Below are 21,099 nucleotides of genomic sequence, written 5' to 3'. Positions count from 1 at the left end.
TGAGGTTGGACGTAGACTTTGGGCCCATTAGCAAGGAAAGGATAATTGGGCCTCATGAAGGGGTTGAATTTTAGGTTTCTTTTGACTAAGTAAGGTCTTGACATTAATTTATTATTATTATTCAGCACGCGAGGTTTCAGACTATTAGGAGAGCATCTTTTGTATTTCAGCGGACAGAGGTGAGTCTCCTCACCATACCAATGGGTCTAAGGCACCAAGGCCAGCCCATTATGTGATCATGATATATGTGTTAGATATTCTATGTTTGATATGCTATGTGATTGTGTGTTTTGCATGGAAGACCATAGGAGAGCCCATGGTACTTGGATGTAAGACCATGAGGAGAGCCCATGGCTTCCTATCAAAGACCATGGGAGATCCCATGGCACTTAGGTGTAAGACCATGTAGGGGCCTATGGCATCTTAGAGTAAGACCCTGGGGACGAGCCCACGACATCCTTATTTGTTGTATGCATGACTTATGTGATATGTGTGTAGCTTTAATTAGCTAACATGATATGTGTATGTGTAGTGTGTGGTATGCTCTGGGGAACTCACTAAGCATTTCGTTTACAAGTTTTTGATTTGTTTCAGGTACATCCGAGCCCAAGGGCAAGGGTAAGGCGTGATGGCGTGGCATGCACTCTATCTCTCTTTCATTGCTACATTTTGGCTACACTCTGATGTTTTTGAATAATATTGTATTGAACTAGGTTTTGAAAACAATTGTGTTTGGATTTCATGGTTATGAAAATGTGTTTAACTAATTAAAAAAAATGAAAATTTTCTTTTAAAAAAAATTGGGTCGTTTCAAATATCATGAGGTTCTACCTTTAAAAAAATAGAAATTATACGTACTGAAAGATCCCATACATGAATAACCTCTACAACCAATTATTTTGATCATTATACTTTGATGCAAGTATTATTGTGATGATATTGATGTGTCTAACATCATATTGAAGAAATTAACCATGACTTGTAGAAAGTCTTGGATAATTATGAAACATATCAGATGTCTCATCAAGTAAAGCAGATATTCAATCAGAACACTAGAAATAGCTTCAAGATTGTTCAAGCATTGAATAAAGGAAGTCTAAGATATTGTGCACACATATAGACTTATAATTCAGTTAAGGTAAATACAACATAAACCCATAAATCAAGAAAGGACCAAATGATTAGTGTTGTTTCTATTATGGAAGAAACTGGACACTAATGGAGGAATTGCTCCTCTCATCTCATCAAGCTGAAGAAGTCTGACTTTGACGAGACTTCAGATATCTATATGATAGAACTATTAATTTTTCCATCATTCACTTGAGTATGTTATACTTCAGGTGACACTAATAATTGATATTATATGCTGATGATTGGAACAAATAATCAACTGATTACAAATGAAGGATATATATTTTGTGTTGAACATATGTTTTTTAACTATTCGTATAGGGACATGTAACAATTGTAATTTATGAATAAATCTAGATTTACTTATCTTTTAATGGATGTTCACATTCGTGATCTGAAACGATGTATAATGTGCTCAATAATATTTTCTCATAATGTAAATTATGAAGTAAATCTATAAGCTTTCATTAGATTGATAGTTCTGATCATAACACCTAAATGATCAAATGATATTTGATTGAAACTAATCTATTTCATAATCATCATGACTATCTAAATAAGAAATACATATACCAGCTTCAAAAAGATTGAATTTTTTAAGGCAAGTAAGCATGATTCATTTGATATATGTGGATCCTATTTATATGGGAATATGATTCACGAGTGTCTTTAGCTATTAGTAATTAAAGAACAAAAGGCTTGACAAAGAATTATACATAAGTGATGTATGTAATCTTTTCAATCTATGAATAGATTTGGTGATAGATACTTAATCAATTTCACTAACAACTTTTATTCGTTATTGTTGAAACCTTTGATTTTCTCAAATTGTTTCATAGGGAAGATTGAAACACAACTTAATGAGATCATCTTTAACCTTTCGTTGTGATAAAGAAAATGAGTTTTGTAAACCAAGTTTTCTTGGAAAATCTTAGAAATTATGGAATCGATTCACAACTCATTCCGACAAAAACACTCACTTGTCGTTCGTATGTTTCTTGTGGCACATGATCACCTGGTCACTTGAATCTATCTCTTGATATTCGAGGTAGCCTTCGTATTCTCTAGTGGGATAGGGTCACCTGGCCGCGAGTTGAATGTCGATAGTACAAGTTTTTAAAGAGGATAAAACATAGACATTGCAGTCTATTGTACGATGTTTTAAAAGAACTATTTACTTTATAAATTTTTTGGAATTATGCTCACTGCAACAAATATATATTGAACATATATATTTTCCTACCTAACAAATGGATTAAATACTTTCTTAGGCTAAGGATGAAATGGTTTATCCTTATCTAAAAGGTATAGAGTTATAGAGCTTATGTTAAACGATAAGCTTAACCACTCTAGTATCTACTAAATGCATTTATGTAGACTATCCTAATTGATTGTTTAGGATGAAGTTTTTACTAATCCCACTAATTGTCATTCCATAAGACAAGTGCTTAGAAAGTTCTTTTTCTAAGTGGGAGCAATTTGGAACTTTAAGAGCTAAAGATCCATAAGATAAATGCATTATAGTTTGGAACTAGCAAGTTTTCAACTATTGTTGAATCTGCTTAATAATTGATCAAAAACTAATAAAACACATTGTGATGCATTCATGTATGATTATCAAGTATGGGCTTGATTACTATTCCTCGATATAGTTTGACTATAAAGAGTAAGTGAGTTTTCAGAGGAGAAAACATACATGAATGAAAATCTTTCTAAGATTTAAGCTAACATATCAAAGTAAGAATCTTCTTTCTTAGAAGTTAATTACATGGTGTGATTTACTTATGAATCTAGATGAGCCTTGTGTTTTCTACAAAGCTAGTGGGGGCGCGGTAACATTCCTAATGTTATATGTAGTCGACATATTAATTCATGGAATAAGGATCTATATAGATAGATCATGGCAACTTAGATGATTCAGTAAAATTGCATTAATTGTTAAGGATCTTAAAGAGCTTAAGATAAATGAGAGAGTTATCTTGTCAAAAACCACATGACAAGATTTTGAGCAAAGTCCTAGTGCAAATGTTTTTGAACTAGATAATATGATTGTATTTTGTATGCTGATGCAAATGGATTAATCATATGTTTCATGGTTATGCATAAAGTCCAAATAAGTCGTATGCTTAGAGCATGTCGAATGATACCAATATAATCCGAGAACAAGTCGTTGTGTTTACAGGAATATAAAAAAGTACTTGCGAGAACTAGAGAAATATTCCTAGTCTACGGAGTATTTGAAAGAAAACTATGTTTAAAGTTGTTACACATGTGCTAAATTTTCAAATAGATTGAGATGACTCCCAGACAGCAATCGGAAGTGTCCTCATTATGAATGAAGAAATAGTTACATGGATAGTGGTTCCATGTAGATTTTAATTACAGTTACACATCAGAGTTAGAGTACCTCATGGTTTGGAGAACCACGTACAAAGATGCTTAATGTATAGTTCATTATAACTATGAGTAATACCATTACATAAGTATTGGTATCTAAGTCATATTCTAGCATCTAATTCATTTACAATAGTTTTTCTTTATATATGAGTTATATATAAAACTGGAAATGATTGTATTCGCAAACTTTACACAAATCAAGCTTGACAAATCTGCTTGAAAAAGCTCTATCATTAGCTAAAGCATGAAATTCAAGCTGGTGCTATAGGGCCTTGTCGATATAAGTAGATGTATTAATTGAAATTTAGTATTTGGATATTGGAACAATAAAGACAACATATATTGTAATGGGTTGAGATATTGGATATGAGTCATTCATTGAATAATTGTTGTGTTCTATATTAGCATGTTTAAATCGTTGAATAACTAGGTTATTCTAAATGTCCATAGTCGTTCGTAGTTGTGGGAGAATCTATGAGGTAAGACTAATATGAGTGGATTGGTGGATTCTCATGGAGATGAGAATAGCAAGAGTTGCTACCAACTTCATAGATACTTTATTAGGAGAATAAGTATTGGACATGACCCGCATCAAAACCACTTTATGGATCGTAGTCAAGAGTGATGTTTTGATCAAGGTTGTATCTTTGTATTCTTAGACCTGAGATGCATATTTGAGACTTGAAGTGTAGGAATTGATGTGCTTTGACATGGTTTAACGTTGCTCCGTAAAAGAGGCAGTCAAATGGGCCATCTTTGGGTATGACATGAACTACATTGATGGGCGTATGTAAACGAGATGGGATTTGTCCCTCTTATTCATTGAGAGCAAGACATATAAGGCCTTAGTTAAAGTTAAACAATAAATGAGATTGATGACAATCCATATCTCATGTTCGACATGATGTCTGAGACAAAGGAATAATTGATACCACACCTTTGGTAACAATTGTAGCTTAGAGCTCCTGGAATTGGTTGTTGATGAGATGTCACCCTTCATATATATTATTAGGGGAAGTAGCCCGTTGCTAGACGTCAGTTACTGTCTATGTCAGTCTATAATGAATCCTATGCAAGTGGGAGATTGTTGAATCTATATGCCCGAGAATCATTATGGAGTGATATTGCTAATAATATATGATCCTATAGGGTCACACTTTTATCAAGTTGGCACATTTTATATATTTATTATTAATGTGATTATTAATAAATAATATCGATTGTTGTATTATAATTAGCGAATAATTATTATTTTATGAAAATAATAATTATAAGAGAGTATAACTAGTTATTATTTCATATGGTATGAATTAATAAGTCATCCATAATATTTTGGACTAGTTGGATTCTTTTGTCTTTTACCTAAATACAAAATTTATATTTATAAACTTGGAGTTTATAAAAAATAAAGAATCCTTCTCTTTTCAAGAGGTATGGCCAAAAATATTAAAATATAGGGGTTGCTTTTCAACCTCCATGCTTTGTCTCTCATGCTTCTAAAGGCCAGAAATACTTTAGAGTATTTTAATAAAAAGGCCTTACTTTGCATGGACTATATAAGAGATGCATGAGGCTTGCATTTTTGATAAGTGAAGCACTTCTTCTTCTTCTCTTTTTCTCTCTTAAAACCATGGGCGTGAAAGGGCTTGGAGCCCTCATTCTTTTGAAGATTATTCAAGTCTTTTTGGTGGCTTAAAGTGCTTTTCTTTTAGTGCTTATTTTATTTAAGCACTTAAAGGCTTAAGTACTTTATACAAGAAGGAACTAGCATTCAAAGTGCCTTAATCTTGATGGTGGATACTTGTAGAGAAGATCATGTTCTTTGACTTTACATCTTCATCAACACCCCAAAACCAAGTGCGTTTAAAGGCTTCAAATGTCTCTAAAACATCCTATGGTTGTTTTTATTTCATTCTAACCTTTATAAATGGATTCATGATGGTTTGGTTTTGTTATGAATTAAAATTAAACTTGTTATTTTTAAAGTCTTCCATTGCCGGTTTTTGTGAAAAACAAAATTATATTTCGTATCAAAACCCCAAGAAATAGAAGGTCAGACGGTAATGATTTGATCTGGTTATATTAAATAGATTTGTTGCATCATCGGTAATTAATGATGAAAGGGGTTGTAGTTCCATTTGTAAAGTTTTTATACGAATAACAACAATTAAGTGTATTTTGTTAATTGAAGAAGGTGCTACATAAAAGAAATGAAATCACAATAATTAGAGGTTGAACTAGAGAATTTGAGATCTACAAATTATTAGTACGACAGGTGACAGACTGAAAAGCTAAGAGGATATGATGTGATGATGCAACATAAATGTGATATAACTTAATGAACTTTTTATAGACAAAGCTCTACCATCTCTATAGTTTCCGACTGTCCATTCATATTAGCGATGGCAATTGGATGCACAAACATCCAATGTGGGAATAAAGAGAGTTTGTTTTCGATGGATATTGGAGAAAGCTATACCATCTCTGACAAAAGTATTCTCCAATTCGGGCAAGACATAAGGAGATGAACTTGAATAAAACTGTTTGCATATGAATTATGTAGTAGCCGGCGTACCAAGGCAGTGAAGACCACATAAACAGGCTCTAAAGACACATGTACATTTTGATTTTGCTGAGAGATGTGGATTTATAAAGTTATTACTTTTGTTTTAGTAAAACTGCTAGTATTAAGAAGAAAATTTTAATCAGGAGAAGTTTAAAATCCTAAAACCTATGTGTGTGTGTGTTTCTATGAATTGTTATTTTCTATAATCTGATCACACCATAAGATTGGTTATCTGTTAACATAGTGTTGTTAATTGTATGATTGTAAGTTGTCAAAACATGGCTATGTTACCTGTATAATTGTAACTTACCATTTTATGCTAACATGTAGTCTAATTTCTACTCTACATCTTTTACCAATATACATATTATACTTAATTTAGTTACCCATAATAGCAATGCACTTCACTTTTTTGGTCCCCTTTTATGTCGCAAGCATTGGCGTTTATGGCGGGTCCAAAAAGGTAACTTTTTACATACACACACACACACACACACACACACACATATATATATATATATATATATATATATATATATATATATATATATATATACACACACACACACACATTTTATCTATACATGATATATAGATATATGATTTGGTGTTGTATTTTTTTAGACATGTGGTCCACAAGATTTTGCGAAGAGAACTGGAATATGGGATGGAAATACATGAAAGTATGTTGCTATAATACACTAAAAGCAAATGTAGGTTGTGCCTACAACTGTTTTGGTTCCATATAGAATGAGTTGTTTGTGTTTTATTTTTATTAAAAATTGATTGAATTCTTGAAAAAAAATGTTACTGGGCTGATGGAATCAATCGGGTTTCATTTTATTTTTATTTTATTGGTTTTCGGGGTTGATATAGTAGATGATGATGTGTTGTAGCAATGGAGTGTTATCGGATGTGTTTCTTATACAGCTGTGGGGATAGGTGGTTTGTGTTTAATGACATTTATGAGAAGTTTTTATTTTTCTTTTAAGTGTAGGGTATGTAGTAGTTATGATTGTATACATTTACTATTGGTTGCCCTTATCTATAATTTTTTATCGGTTTCGAAAGTGACTCGTGGTTCACTACGAGCTCACACACTAGTTGCATATTATGTTGTAACATGTGAACAATTTATCCTTTTTGTTTGAGTTTGTCTTATATCTTTTGTTTTGTCAATAGGTTCCAATAAATTTGAATATAAAACGTTGGTGTAGTCGTTCAAAAGTTGACATGATTTACCAAAAGAGAGTCTTTAATTGTTAGTAACGTATGATTATTTTGTGCTATTATACATAATATATCTAACATGAAGTGACATATATTATATTTATGTACAATAATATAAAAATAGATAACTAGATAAAATGACATCAGTTACTTCATCAAAATCGCATTCATATTTATTCGAGTAGCTTCTTTATTTTCCTTTTACTATCACATGACATCTTTCTAATAAAATATGTCATCTGAATAATCTATCTCTAATTGTTTCAAAATCGACATTTTTTTGCCAAAAATAAATTATGTTGGATTATGTAGTGATATCATACAAATTTATCTAGCATCAAATGCCATATATTATACACAAGAGTATACATGATGATATCAATTATTTCATCAAAGTACATTCCCTATATCTTTTAATTCCAAGATCTTCCATATAGAATAAGATTTCGAATAAGTATCGGTAATTCGTTAAGTTTTAATCTTCTTAATCTTGTGCTTGCTTGGTACGAGCCCCTTGAGGATTGGATAACTAAACAATAGAGTTGTCCACGACAAGAAAATCTGTCCAAACATCACGTCAAGATTACCATCACTTATTACTCTCTTCATGCCACCAACAAAGCATACAACATTCAACAACACCATGAATGTTAATGGTATCATAAACATCTTCGCACCTTCAAAATCAAAAGTACCCTGCTCATATTTTTCAAGCTTCTCTTTATCGACCACTTTGTTTGTCAATCTAAAATTAGCTTTTGCAACACCAAGCCACTTCATCATCACATCAGCACAACCAAATAGCAAAGCACTTATGCATTTTATGAAAAATATCCTTTGTTCGTTCCACCATGTCACAATTGAGCCATCAGTTGATACCACTTCGTACAAATGTTGCAAAAGTGAGGATACATACACTGTCACAAAAACTTTGAACCACGGATCTGAAGCCTGAAACACAACATAACAAGTCATTACAAAAGTAAAACATTAATGGAAGCCATGTTTGTTTGTTACACATGACATTACATAATATATCAACCTTCTATTGTGTTTGAAATACGATAATTAGTTAACTAGAATGAACTAGGAATGATGTAAATAAGATAAGAAGTGCAATTTTTTGTCTCATCCAAAAAGTAGGGACATGGACTCGCTCATAATTGTCATTTTTGTAAAGGCTTAAATGTTCTCATCATCATCAAAATAGCCCTATAATCTAGTATCTTAGGTCCCACAGAAAATAGGACATGTTCTATTAAAAATTTGTGAGCATCCATATCATCATTGTAGGGTTTTATGATCATTCGTACAAAGCTTGCCTAGTCCTTCTAGTTTAGGCTAATCTAGTCGAATCTTGTTCCATCCTATCATGTAATGTGTAACAACAACATTATGTAACTGGAATTTTGATAGATTTTTACCATGGGATACAATGAGACGCCATTAAGAAGGCACAATGGTGATACGGTGCCATAAATCAGAAATGCTATTGACAAAAACGGAGAGTACATGAAGTAGGCGTAACACATGCTTTGAAGGAATGACATTCTAGAGGCTCCATAGATTAGAGGATTGAAGCTGGAAAGGCCAACTTGAAGCAATCCAGATGACCATTTCATGAGTTGAACCATAGCATCTTTCATGTCTATGGTGGTGCAACCTAAGAAACATGGTCTGTTCGGATATAAATACACAGATTTCCATCCTTTTGTATGTAGCAAATACCCTGTGAAACTGCTCTCAAGTAATGAATTGTAGGAGTAACCAATCTGTTTACCCCATTTTGTGTTATCTTCGTAGGAACAAGAAGCAAGCTTTGTGGCCTCTGCTACAATGGCGGCAGTAAATAATTCTGTTTGTGTGTCCTCATTGATTGCTTTTAATGAATCGATGAATTTGGTAGACTCTCCATAGCTTTCTTGTGGATACAGGTAATGTTCATCTATAAAAAATTAAATTAAATTACAGATTCATTCTACTATTTAATTTTCCAATATTATATAACGCTCATGCCATTATAGGTTCAGTTCTTATTATTATGGGTGTTCATAATCTGATATCCAAAATTTTGGATAGTTGATTATTGGTATCCGATTGTGTATACGAAATTTCGGATACAGATTTGGATACCAAAATCAGATATCCAAAAATTAAAATTTTGTTCAAATTGGAAAGGCATATGAAGTTTTTAAATTAGAAAGACATATTTTTATATTAGAAAGCCTACGAAGTAATATAAGTATTTAATTAAAGGTATTATGAATATGTTTTAGTTATTATCATTCATATCATAAGACATATGCAATTAAAATAACAAATAATGTATAAACTAAAATCAAAATTTTCGGAAATCAGATATCCGAATTATCCAAAAAATCAGAAAAACACTATCCAATTTCGATTTTGAAAGATGGGATATCCGAAATTTCGGATATCTGAAAATTCGGATATCCAATTTTTCAAATAATTCGGATTCAGAATGTCGGATATGGATATTTTTGAACATCCCTACTTATTATTAAGTGTCCTGGTGCGGCCAACAGAAAGCTTATTTTAACATTATCTTTTATATGTTAGTAAATAGTAAAACACAAATTCGATTTTCATTAAGCATTTGTATAGTGTTGTTTGATATCAGGTGTTATTCTTTTACAATTTGATTCTTCAGGTTAATTTGAATGTTATAATTTTTTAATATATTATAGTAAACAATGACATTTTAAATGTAACCAACTATAATTTTTATGTTTTAAACTTATTTAGAATTATAATATTTCTTAATATATAATTTGAGACATAGTAACATATGTAAATAAACAAGACCAATTGACATATATATTGCAATGCTGGTATTATACATAATACACAAGTGTCATATTCGTTTTAAGTCTGTGTTATGGATATAATTTCTTTAATTTAATAAAATGTTTGTTTTAAATTTAAAAATTAATTTAAAACTTAATTATATCAGGATAATTAATTTTGGTTATATTATTCTAATAGTATATAATTCATAAGATTGTTGTCAAGTACAATTGTTGATTTGAATAAAGGTAAAATCATAAACGTTATCAATCTCCCAGTTATCAATCTCTCAGAATATCGGTGATTTGGAGCTATCGAAATGACATTGTTTTTTTAAATAATGTTAAGAGCACGCATGGTCACATTTGTGAGGTGCAATTTTTAGCTCTCTTTTGGTTAGAAAATGGACGAGAAAATATGATAGTTTATGACTTTATGTTGGTCTACGTGTTGTAATGGTCGTATACATGTTTTTCTAAATCGTTTGTAACTATAGCATCTCGTTAGCTTTTACTTTTATAGAATTTTCTTGTTTGTTGTTCAATAATAATAATAAATGGAAATTGTTAAAAAGACATATATCATCAAAAATATATACAAGATAGAAAAAAAATTGAATATTTTCTTTTTCTATAATAAATATAAAGTAAATGTCATCTATATTCAGCATTGTAGAAATAAAAATGTAACTTGTCTAATACTAAAGATATTTCGTAATATTTTTATTGTTATGTCTAGTGTCTAAACGGTCAGGATCCTATAATTTGTAGTTACTTTTAATTAACTCGTAAATCATGTTTAATTAGATTTTTAAATGAAAAAGAAAATTAAAATTAACAATATCTAATCTACTCTAATAAATGAATGTTTTTTTTGTGACGCATGTCATACTCCTATTCAATTTGTCAAATGTCATTTTGTGGTTATTTTGAATTAATTTTTTTTTCACGTGTCATTTTATTAGTTTTTCTTTTTTGTTAAATTCAAAATAATATTTTAATATACTAATTGCAATAAATGTATTAATAAATGGATATCAATTTTGTTAATGAACTTACCTTTTAATTTCAAAATTCTCAAATTAAAGTTCATTAGTTTTTTTTTATTTATTTATATAAATTATTTGTTTAAATTTAAAAGATAAAAAACATTTCAATTATAATAATTCATTATTTTTTTTATTTTCTCAAAGTTCTCAAATATTTTGATCTTTATATTTAACTTTTTTTTTTCTTAAATTAATTTATGTATTACATTGGTCTCACAACTAGTATTTGTATCATTTTGAACGTATTAATGAGATCATCTTAACGTTATTCTTAAAAAAAATAAACAAAAAAATCATATAACTTATTATCTACCTGTAATAAATTAAGTTAGTATATTGAAGTAATTTTTTTTGAAATAAATAAAAATATAAAATAACTTAAAGATATAATTAGAACTTAGAACTTTTAACTCTTAACTAACTAGGATCAAGGGGAGTGAATGCAAATTGAGACAATTTTGTGTGAATGGATTGCGCCCATGCCATGATTTTAAAGTGGGTTAAAATTCTTGATGATATCCATGATTTATACAACTTTTTGAAACTGAATATGTGTATAATGCATGCTCTAGTCTAAACTCTAATATTACCTTCTTTATTCGGAGAACCATACAACGCTTTCTTCTTCAAGTAGTAACCTGTTCCTGAACAAATTGTGCCTCCAATGCCATCCATTCCTTGATATTTCGTCTAAAACATCAAAATCCTATCAATCAATCATCCGGCTACAAACTAAGTTGTACATCGATCTAACATGCAAATATGAATGCCTTGCATGAACAAATCAAAGAAAAATAAACGAACACAAAGTGAATCACCTTGTATGCGGATCTTGCTTGTCCATCGTATATATCTTTTTGGCTAACATTATAGAAAATTTGAGGGTATTGGACAAAAGCAAGCGAACTAGAGAGCTTAGAATCAAGATGGAAACACATTGCTTGTTTTGCAGATGTTGGTTCATTGCAATACATGTCACAATCTAACACGAGCATATATGGAGCATTGCTCAATAGTCCTGAAACACGAAGCTGCAAAAAAAAAACGTATATGATCAAATGAGATATTGGATTATTATGTGACTATTAACATAAAAGAACCTAGATTGAAGTTCATCAACGTACAAGTGTGTTTAGAGCTCCTGCTTTGAAACGATGAGGAAGAGATGGTCTTCGTTCCCTAGATACGTATACAAGAAGAGGCATTTGAATTTGGTTTTCCTTTCGGTTGTCATTTATTATCTGAAGTTGATATAAAGTGAAACACAAACGTTATAAATCTCAACTTCTTATAAGAAAAGTAGAGAATTTTTGCCAATATATTTTTAAGGTAAGCTTTTGGATGTAATTTATAAAGTTGAGTGTTTGAAGTCTTGTAAGCTTGTAAGGCAGGTGTATCTACTACATTTCTAAATATGACAAGTCGGTTATTATAACATGTATATATTTCACCCTTCGTTTTAAGAATCAATATTGTTTCAACTAATACAAATAGTAATTACTAGGTGTGAGACCCGTGTATTACACAGACTGATTTAAAAAAAAAATTAAACATTAAATTAAAGTGTAAATAGAAAATATTTTTTAATGTACAATTTTAAAATAAGAATGGAATAAATGTATGTGTTGCAATTTAATATAATATATATGATATTTAATACTTTACATATATAAATATATGACTTTAATTTTAAAAAGGGTGCTGAGATTTGATTAATCCACTTAAATTAAGAGTCTATTGACGATTATACCCCTGCTTTGATATCTAGTGGATTTTAATTTGTTTTCGCGGCTACTTCTTCCTTCATAACTCGTAAGCCTGTAATACCAAAATGATATATTGACACTTTGTCCCCCATCTTTTTTTTTTTTTATAATATACTCATCTTTTATTGTCTATGCTTTTATTTTATTTTATTTGTTGCTGCCTTTTTCTTCATAAATGATTATATCCAAATTAATATATTGACACTTTAGATCCTCTATCTTTTTTTTATTTTTTTATTTTTTAATTCTGTGATCATCTTTTATTGTTTGCATTGCCATTTTTCCTTTTCATATTTCTACAACGAACCCGGAAAAAATTTGGAAAACTTCGAGATGCCCCTTCAAATTTTTCAATGGTTTAATTTTTTTTGGAAAATTTCGTTTTATTTTACGGTTATACTCCGGAAAAAAAATTTAGGTTGCCCAAAAAATTCGTTTTATTTTTTATGCTACCCATTACTTTGATCCTGACCCGTCACTATATGAGTACTTTGAATATTTGACATGTGTTATTTTGAATTTTTTATTGCATAACATTTTATTGTGATTTAAAATTACTTTAGTTCGAACTAAAGCAATTTTAAATTACAATAAAAAATTATGCAATAAAAAATTCAAAATAACACATGTCAAATATTCAAAGTACATATTCATATGTGATGTATAGTGGCGGAGCCATCATCAAAGTAAATGGGTAGCATAAAATATAAAATGAAATTTTAGGGTAGCCCAAATTTTTTTTTTTAGGGTATCACCGCAACATAAAACGAAATTTTCGAAAAAAAATTAAACCACTGAAAAAGTTTTAAGGGGCATCTCGAAATCTTCCAAAAAAAATTTTCGGGTTCGTTTTAAAAATGAGGAAATGAAAAATAGCGGTGTTAACAATAAAAGATGATCAGATAATAAAACAAAGATGGAGGATCTAAAGTGTCAATATATTAATTTGGGTATAATTGCTTATGAAAGAACGAAGCGGCACAAAAAATAAAAATAAATAAATAAATAAAAGCTTAAACAATAAAACATGAGTATAGAATAAAAAAAGATGGGGATATAAAGTGTCAACATATTATTTTGGTATAATGACTTATGAGTTATGAAGAAAGAAGCAGCGGCCAAAACAAATTAAAATTCATTCAATATCAAAATAGGGGTAAAATTGTCTTTACACTCTTAATTTAAGTGGATTAATCAAATTTTTTCGTGGAAGAATCAGCGCCCTTTTAAAAATTGTAACAAACCAAAAATTGACAAATGGATAATATTTACTTCAAAAATACCATAAAATAACAAGTGTCAAAACTCATGAGAGATTGACATGTGGTAAAAAAAACCTTCATTTATTAAGGAGGATGTTTTATACTTTGCTTAGAGGTATCTCAAAGTTTGTATCAACTAATTAAGACAATTCCAAAAAAAAGTCACTACATAATAGTCTATTTTAATTTTTTGTTTAACTATCTAGAAAATTTACAAGTTGAGACTAGCTCATCTTCCTATCTTCCTATACTAATAAAAGAGTAGTGTTTTTGACATATGTCACCATATTAGACCTCTTAATTAATGTGTTGCCACTTGTCAATCTATTAGCTCTCCATTTTAAATTTATTAGACCTCCTCATTAATGTGATGCTATCTGTCAATGTATGTATTCTCAATTTTAAATTTTAAATTTTATATTATTGTTTTCATTAATTTACAAATAAAAAATGTCTAATATATATACAAAATTAATTTTACATATTTGAATCAATGATTATAATTTCACATAACTAATAAAAATATCAATTAGTTAATAATTTATTTAAAATAACTGATTAATAATTTTGAGGTTTTACTATAAAAATTTAATTACTTTTATAACCGTAGTTTCCACGGGTTATAAACTAGTTTGGTTAATATGTAGGTTCTAATCTAACTACTAACTAAGAGGTCCTAGGATCAATCTCAAACAGAGGATATATATATATATATATATATATATATATATATATATATATATATATATATATATATATATATATATGTTCAAGTATTCTAACTAATTATTGTGCGGATATCGTATGTTATGATAATTACTAAGAGAATAAGTTGTTTAACAATGCGAATACGTTCAACCTTACAAAAATATCGTCATTTTCATGCATTCTCGCTAATTACTATTTATTTTTGTTCTCACACATCGTTTTTCACATATTTTCATTCTAACAAAATACGACTCAATAAACATTATGACAAACATCATGACAGAAATGAGAATAATAATAATAAGTCTATAATAACCTTATAGACGATTTAATTAGTGAAAATGTGTGTTTATGACAATAGTTATGTGAGATTGAACGTATTTACATTATTAAACAACTTATTCTCTTAGTAATTCTCATAGCATATGATATCTGCAAAATAATTAGTTAGAATAGAATAACATAAACATATATATATATATATATATATATATATATATATATATATATATATATATATATATATATATATATATTCTTTAACTATTAAGAGTTTGGTTTCTCAAAAAAAAAACTAGAAATGAATTGCAAAAAACCATCCGAATAAATTTTTTTTGCTAAATTTTGTTAAATCAAAGAACAAACCTTCCGATGGTTAAATAGAAAACATTTGAAATCAATGTTTTAAAAACCGATTTTTTAGTTGAACCGGTATGGTTACCGGTTTTCGGTTCAACCGGTTTAACCGCTGAGTAAACCGGTTTCTATATTTTTCATTTTTTTTCGTATTTTCATACACATACATAAATACACAAATCAAGAATTTGATGTCCAAAAGTTCAAACAATAAAATACACATGAAAACAAGTTGTAGATCAATCTAAATACATTAAAATAACTCATAACCATAAGTTTTACATCAATCCACGTGCATTAAAAAGAAAATAAAGTCGTAGATGAATATAAACGTATCAAAAACTTCATAACATTTATTACGTGTTTTTATTTAGAAAAATTTTAATAAATTTGAAAAAACTACCAAAGTTTATTATGCAAAAGTTTTCAATTTCATGTGTTTTTATTCTATTCAACCGGTTTAATTGAATCGGTTCAACCGGATTTTTGTAGAAATCTGTCGGTTCGATCCGGTTTAGAAATAGACATAAAACCAGTGATAGTTGAACCGCTTACTTCCTCGATTCCCGGTTCAACCGGTCGGTTCAAACCGGTTTTTAAAACATTGTTTGAAATTGTAGTGGTTTTTGTAAAATTTAAAGTTTAATGATATCTTCATAAAAATCAAACCATCATTGGTTAGATCTTAAATAAATTTCTTCGGGTTTAACAACCGAAAAAAATTCCAACATTATTGGATTTTGGCCTTGATTGAACACTCAACTTTCAAATAAGTCAATTGTTGTCCAATTTTGTATTTTCTTTGTTCCATTGTTGTGAAAATTTAAAAGAAAATTTGATATAACGTTTATGTGGGCATTATAAAATAATTTATTAAATACTAATTAAGTTTCAAATTTCAGTTTTGTTCAATATTGTGAAAATGTTAAAACATAAAGGAAACCTTTTTTAGTAACCAAGTCTCACAATTTTCTGTCGTTATGAAATAGTTTATTGCTTATCTTTGATCTTAATCATTTCACAAGAAGAATCTTTTTTATACGACGTCTCTTTCTCTTACTATCTTGCAAAGAGGAGGTTAATTAGTTTGCAAAAATAAAATTAAGAAATAAAGTATAGATAGGGATTCAAAGAAGCCTAGGAAATCTTTGAAAATTATCGTTGAAATGAATCCAAAAACCATACCTCAATATGTGGTGGTCGATCATTAACAGCAGAAGCACCATTGGTCTTTCGCTCTACGTTTTCTTTGAATTGTTCGTACGCTAACTGCATATATGGAATTTGTAAACTTAGTATCATTACATAACTTTATTTATTTATTCATTTTGAAATATAGGTTAATATAAAATTGAAGCCTGTGAGATTCCAACATGATCTAACTCTATTTGTACAGGTTGATCAACAAATACATTGGTTATGGTAGCACATAACTTTAATTGGTTGCTAAAAGATTGTTCAACGTTATTTACGAATTACAACAACAAAGAGTAGCTGATAAATGATTTTATTATATAAGAAAAACAAAAAGCAAATTATTTAAATGAATATTTTTATAATCTCGAGATGAATAAAACAACCACCTTTGAACACATCAAACTTTACGATTGTGACAAAAATTATTATTTTTGTACGTTTGTAATGAACAGTAAATAAAGTAAATAATTATTTTACTTTTAGGATATTAATTTAATTTACCTTCATGTTGTGTTCATCTTCTTCAAACTCCTGACTTCTAAAAAGCAATTCGTCATGTCCATAGCTAGAAAAGAACCACTCTGGACACCTACTCTTGACCCCATACTTCCTACAAAACGGCAACCACTCCTTTGCAAAAGAACATGCTTCTTTCATCGCATAAACCGTCGACGGAGCGCCACCGTCGTCGGACAAATACACCGCCAGTTTTTCCGACGGGTAATCAAGTCCCATGGCGGACAACACCGTGTTCATGACCTCCACCGTCGGCTCCTTACTGGGGTCCGCCGTGCATATGAAGACGTCAACTTTCGGCAACTGGTCGTCATCAGGGAGGTTATGAAGGGCGACGGTTCGAGCCACCGGACGCCACCGGAAGGCTTGAGTTAAGAACCAAATGAAGGAGAAGATAAACTCAGAAACGGTCATGAGAACCCATGGCAGGGTGGGTACGTCGCCATGGATTAAGTTGGTGATCCTGTAGTATAAGATGGCGACGGTGGCCGTGAAGTGGAGGAGCATGTGAAGTCTTTGGGCGGCGGCTCGCGGTTGTTGAACGGAGCAGGAGTTAAGAGACATGGTGGCAGCTGCCATTTCTTGGTTAATTTGTGTTCCTTTGAGGTTAATTACTACCTTTTTCTTCTTAAATATTGATTGTATATCAAGTGCTTTAAACTCCAAATCTTAATTCTATATTTTGTCACTACTTCTAATCCTTATTTTTGTAATATTATGGCAAGATATCGAATATATTAATTATGAACCGATAATCATGATTAATTATTTAAAAACATATGGAGATTTATAAAATAAAATAAAAATATTGCTTAGTATATAAATTACCATTTTTGGGGTTTGGCTTCCTTCCAAAAACTTCAATTGTTATGCACGCCCTTCCCTCACGATACTTTGATATATGAATGACAAAGAATTTAGTATACATTAATGTTAATTACCTTAATTAACCACCTTAATTTATTAGACGGCTGAAAGATACCCCTATATATATTGTAATTGTGTATATCAGCTTCTTTTATACTATTGTTCTTTTTCACATAGATATATAGAATACATTTATCAACTTGACTATGTTGTTTGGAATCATGTTTCATTTTTATGTTTTCTTTTATTGTTGTTTCCACATCAAAAGCTACACCTTGCAATTATGATAAACCACGTGGAGGTCAACGTTTACCAAATTGTGATGACAATGTCCAACCCATAAATGGTCGGTTTCTGGTTTTCAGAACCCAATAGGATCGGTTTCTAGTCGGTTCGGTTTCTCGGGTTCTGTTATCGGTTTGGGCGGTTTCTTGGGTTCAACGCATACACTTATGGGTTCTGGGTTTAAACTCTTGGGTTTGGGTTTAAACCCATTTTCCAGAATGGAGCAATAAGTTAATTAATTCAAAAAGCACCAAATTGAAGTGAAATACTTCAAAAAACATGAGTTTTACAACCAATTGTTTATTACAAGTTACAAACAAAATCCGAAATGGTTTATTACAACCAAAACACAATCAAAGTAAAACACGAAGTCCGGAATTGTCGATTAGACTATTACAACCAAACACACAATCAAACTAAAACACAAAGTCTGGAATTGTCGATTAGACAATTACAACCAAACACACAATCAAACTAAAACACAAAGTCCGGAATAGTCAAATAGTCGATTACAACCAAAACATGCAAACATGAATCTTCAATCCACATCCACATAAATCTCTTCACCAATTCCCAATTCATCTACGAACCAAAAAACATTAGCATTGATCAATGATTATTGATAACTAAACTTGTGCAAAAGTATAAAATTATAATTATTAAGTTATAAACCTTTAAAATTCAAGTAAATCCTCATCCATGCAACTCCCTTGACCACACCCCAATTCCTTTACAAACACAAAACAATATTATGTAATTATAAACATATATAATTATAAACTTATAATCATGTAAAAAATAGTAAAATATTTACCGGTTTCTATTGGCACCAACTTCTCTCGCGTCTCTTCCATGTATAAAGTCGTCATATTTTTTAAATAGGATATCAATTGGGGTGTCCCATATCCAATCTTGTGCGTAAATCAAAGCTTCGGCAGTCACATGTGTAAGGGAGCTTCTACTTTCATCAATCACCCTCCCGCCAGTACTAAATGCCGACTCTGATGCAACTGTAGAGATTGGCATTACTAATACAAGTTTCGCCATTTCAGAAAGTACATGAAACTTTGTTGAATTAGATTTCCACTACTCTAAAATCTGGAAATCCTCCGCCCGCTTTTCCATCCCATCTGATAAATAAATCACAAGCTCTGTTTTATTAACCCCATCTTCAACTAAATCCTTCATCTTCAACTATACTAAAAGGTTGATTGTCTTTAATACACATGCGGACTAAGGAATTCCTACATTTCTCTTGGCTGAAGGAAAGAACTTCCAAAGAAGTAGCCCCCAAGTCTCCCAATTTTTTAAAACTCAACACAGATTGTTTTTTTGTATCACCAACTTTACCTTTAGGGTCGTCAACAAGAGATTTTGGACAATAGAGTCTTAAATGACTTCCCATTGCACTCGTACCATTTTTCTTTGAATTTGCACACATCATTGTTGGACAATATGGCCATTTCACTTTCTTAGCACTCTTCTTTACGGCCTCTCGATCAAAATGTTGCAATACCCAAGATACTCTATGACCACCACCCTTATTATCTGCAACTTCTTCATCATCTCCTTCATCAACATCAAGATCAACATCAACAGTTTCTGCATCTAGTTGAGACCTTTCCATTTACATAGAAAAAAATGCAATCAACATCAACAATTTATGGCATTACCAAAAAAAATTATGTTTTTAGGTCATACATGAACAATATTTCAGCATCAAAATGACAGAATTCATAATTAAACAGCCAATATTTCAGCATTATAATTCATATGCCAATTCCAAAACCAAACCATCAACTTTGAGTTAAAAAATTGAGTATTATATACAAATTTATAGTAGTCGGAATAAGAAATTGAACATGGGTGTGTAAGATGGTTCAGTGAATCATAAGAATTAAGAGTCTCTAAGTGTCGTTGTAGAAGAGTTGGCAGTTTCCCGCCATTCCAAAATCGATGTACTAATTTTATTAATTGAACCCAGAATCGTGTTTTGAAACTACTGGATTAACGAATCAAACTCGTTCCAGGTACCGATTGGAACTATCTTGACAAGTTTGCTTGTTTGGGGATGAACAAATATTTCAACAAGTTTGGCTGTTTGGGGATGAACATGTAATCCAATAGCAGCAAAGCAACGAACCAATTGGCAGTTGCAACCAAGAAGTAAGAAACTGAAAAGCGAGAAGGGAGAAATTTGAAACGAACTTGATAACTTGATAAGTGAGAAGCGAGAACGAAGCATCGGAGGCGTAGCTAACAGCTTTGGAAGGGTGGCGTCGGCGGTTTGGGAATGGGGTTAAGCTCGTCGGAGCTCTTGCTACTGGAGTGTTGCGTCGTCGGCTTTGATCGGGGGAGGGGAGATGAGCAATATTAAGAAAGGTGCTAAGTGAGAAAGTGAGACCTGATTTCGATTTACAGAATACGCCATTTAGGGTTGTAATATTAAATGTTTTTTTTAATATATACATGGGGCGGTTTTTGGGTTTAGATATGGGTCGGTTTTACGGGTTTAGGCGGTCAGTTTCTATGTAAAAACCGAAACCGTACCCGATTTTTCGGTTTTTAAAAAATTTAAACCCTAGCCGTCGGTTTTGCTTCAGTTTCGGTTTTTTCGGATCCTCCTTCCGAAAACACCTCTTGCTAATCGCTCTCAGGATCCTCCTTCCGATTCACTTGAGC

The 21,099-nt window shown here is 30.8% G+C and overlaps 2 protein-coding genes across 2 annotated transcripts; both read right to left on the bottom strand.

The window, feature by feature from the left end:
* Positions 1-7,590: 7,590 nt before the first annotated feature.
* On the bottom strand, positions 7,591-18,155 carry LOC111897245 (cellulose synthase-like protein G2). The gene is made up of 7 exons (XM_023893206.3): positions 17,251-18,155; positions 16,738-16,821; positions 12,305-12,421; positions 11,999-12,211; positions 11,771-11,870; positions 8,749-9,269; positions 7,591-8,275 (listed from the first exon to the last, which is right to left on the bottom strand). Exons 1-7 carry the CDS (start codon positions 17,842-17,844, stop codon positions 7,793-7,795), a joined length of 2,112 nt encoding a protein of 703 aa, XP_023748974.2. The 5' UTR covers positions 17,845-18,155; the 3' UTR covers positions 7,591-7,792.
* Positions 18,156-18,701: 546 nt separating this feature from the next.
* Positions 18,702-20,027, bottom strand: LOC111897278 (uncharacterized). Its single transcript, XM_023893241.3, has 3 exons — positions 19,232-20,027; positions 19,090-19,145; positions 18,702-18,999 (listed from the first exon to the last, which is right to left on the bottom strand). Exons 1-3 carry the CDS (start codon positions 19,462-19,464, stop codon positions 18,956-18,958), a joined length of 333 nt encoding a protein of 110 aa, XP_023749009.1. The 5' UTR covers positions 19,465-20,027; the 3' UTR covers positions 18,702-18,955.
* Positions 20,028-21,099: the final 1,072 nt, after the last annotated feature.

The sequence above is a fragment of the Lactuca sativa genome, chromosome 5, assembly GCF_002870075.4.
Source record: "Lactuca sativa cultivar Salinas chromosome 5, Lsat_Salinas_v11, whole genome shotgun sequence".
NCBI classification, from domain to species: domain Eukaryota; kingdom Viridiplantae; phylum Streptophyta; class Magnoliopsida; order Asterales; family Asteraceae; genus Lactuca; species Lactuca sativa.
Note: the sequence above shows the minus strand (reverse complement) of the source record. Positions and strands in the feature narration are given on the sequence as shown.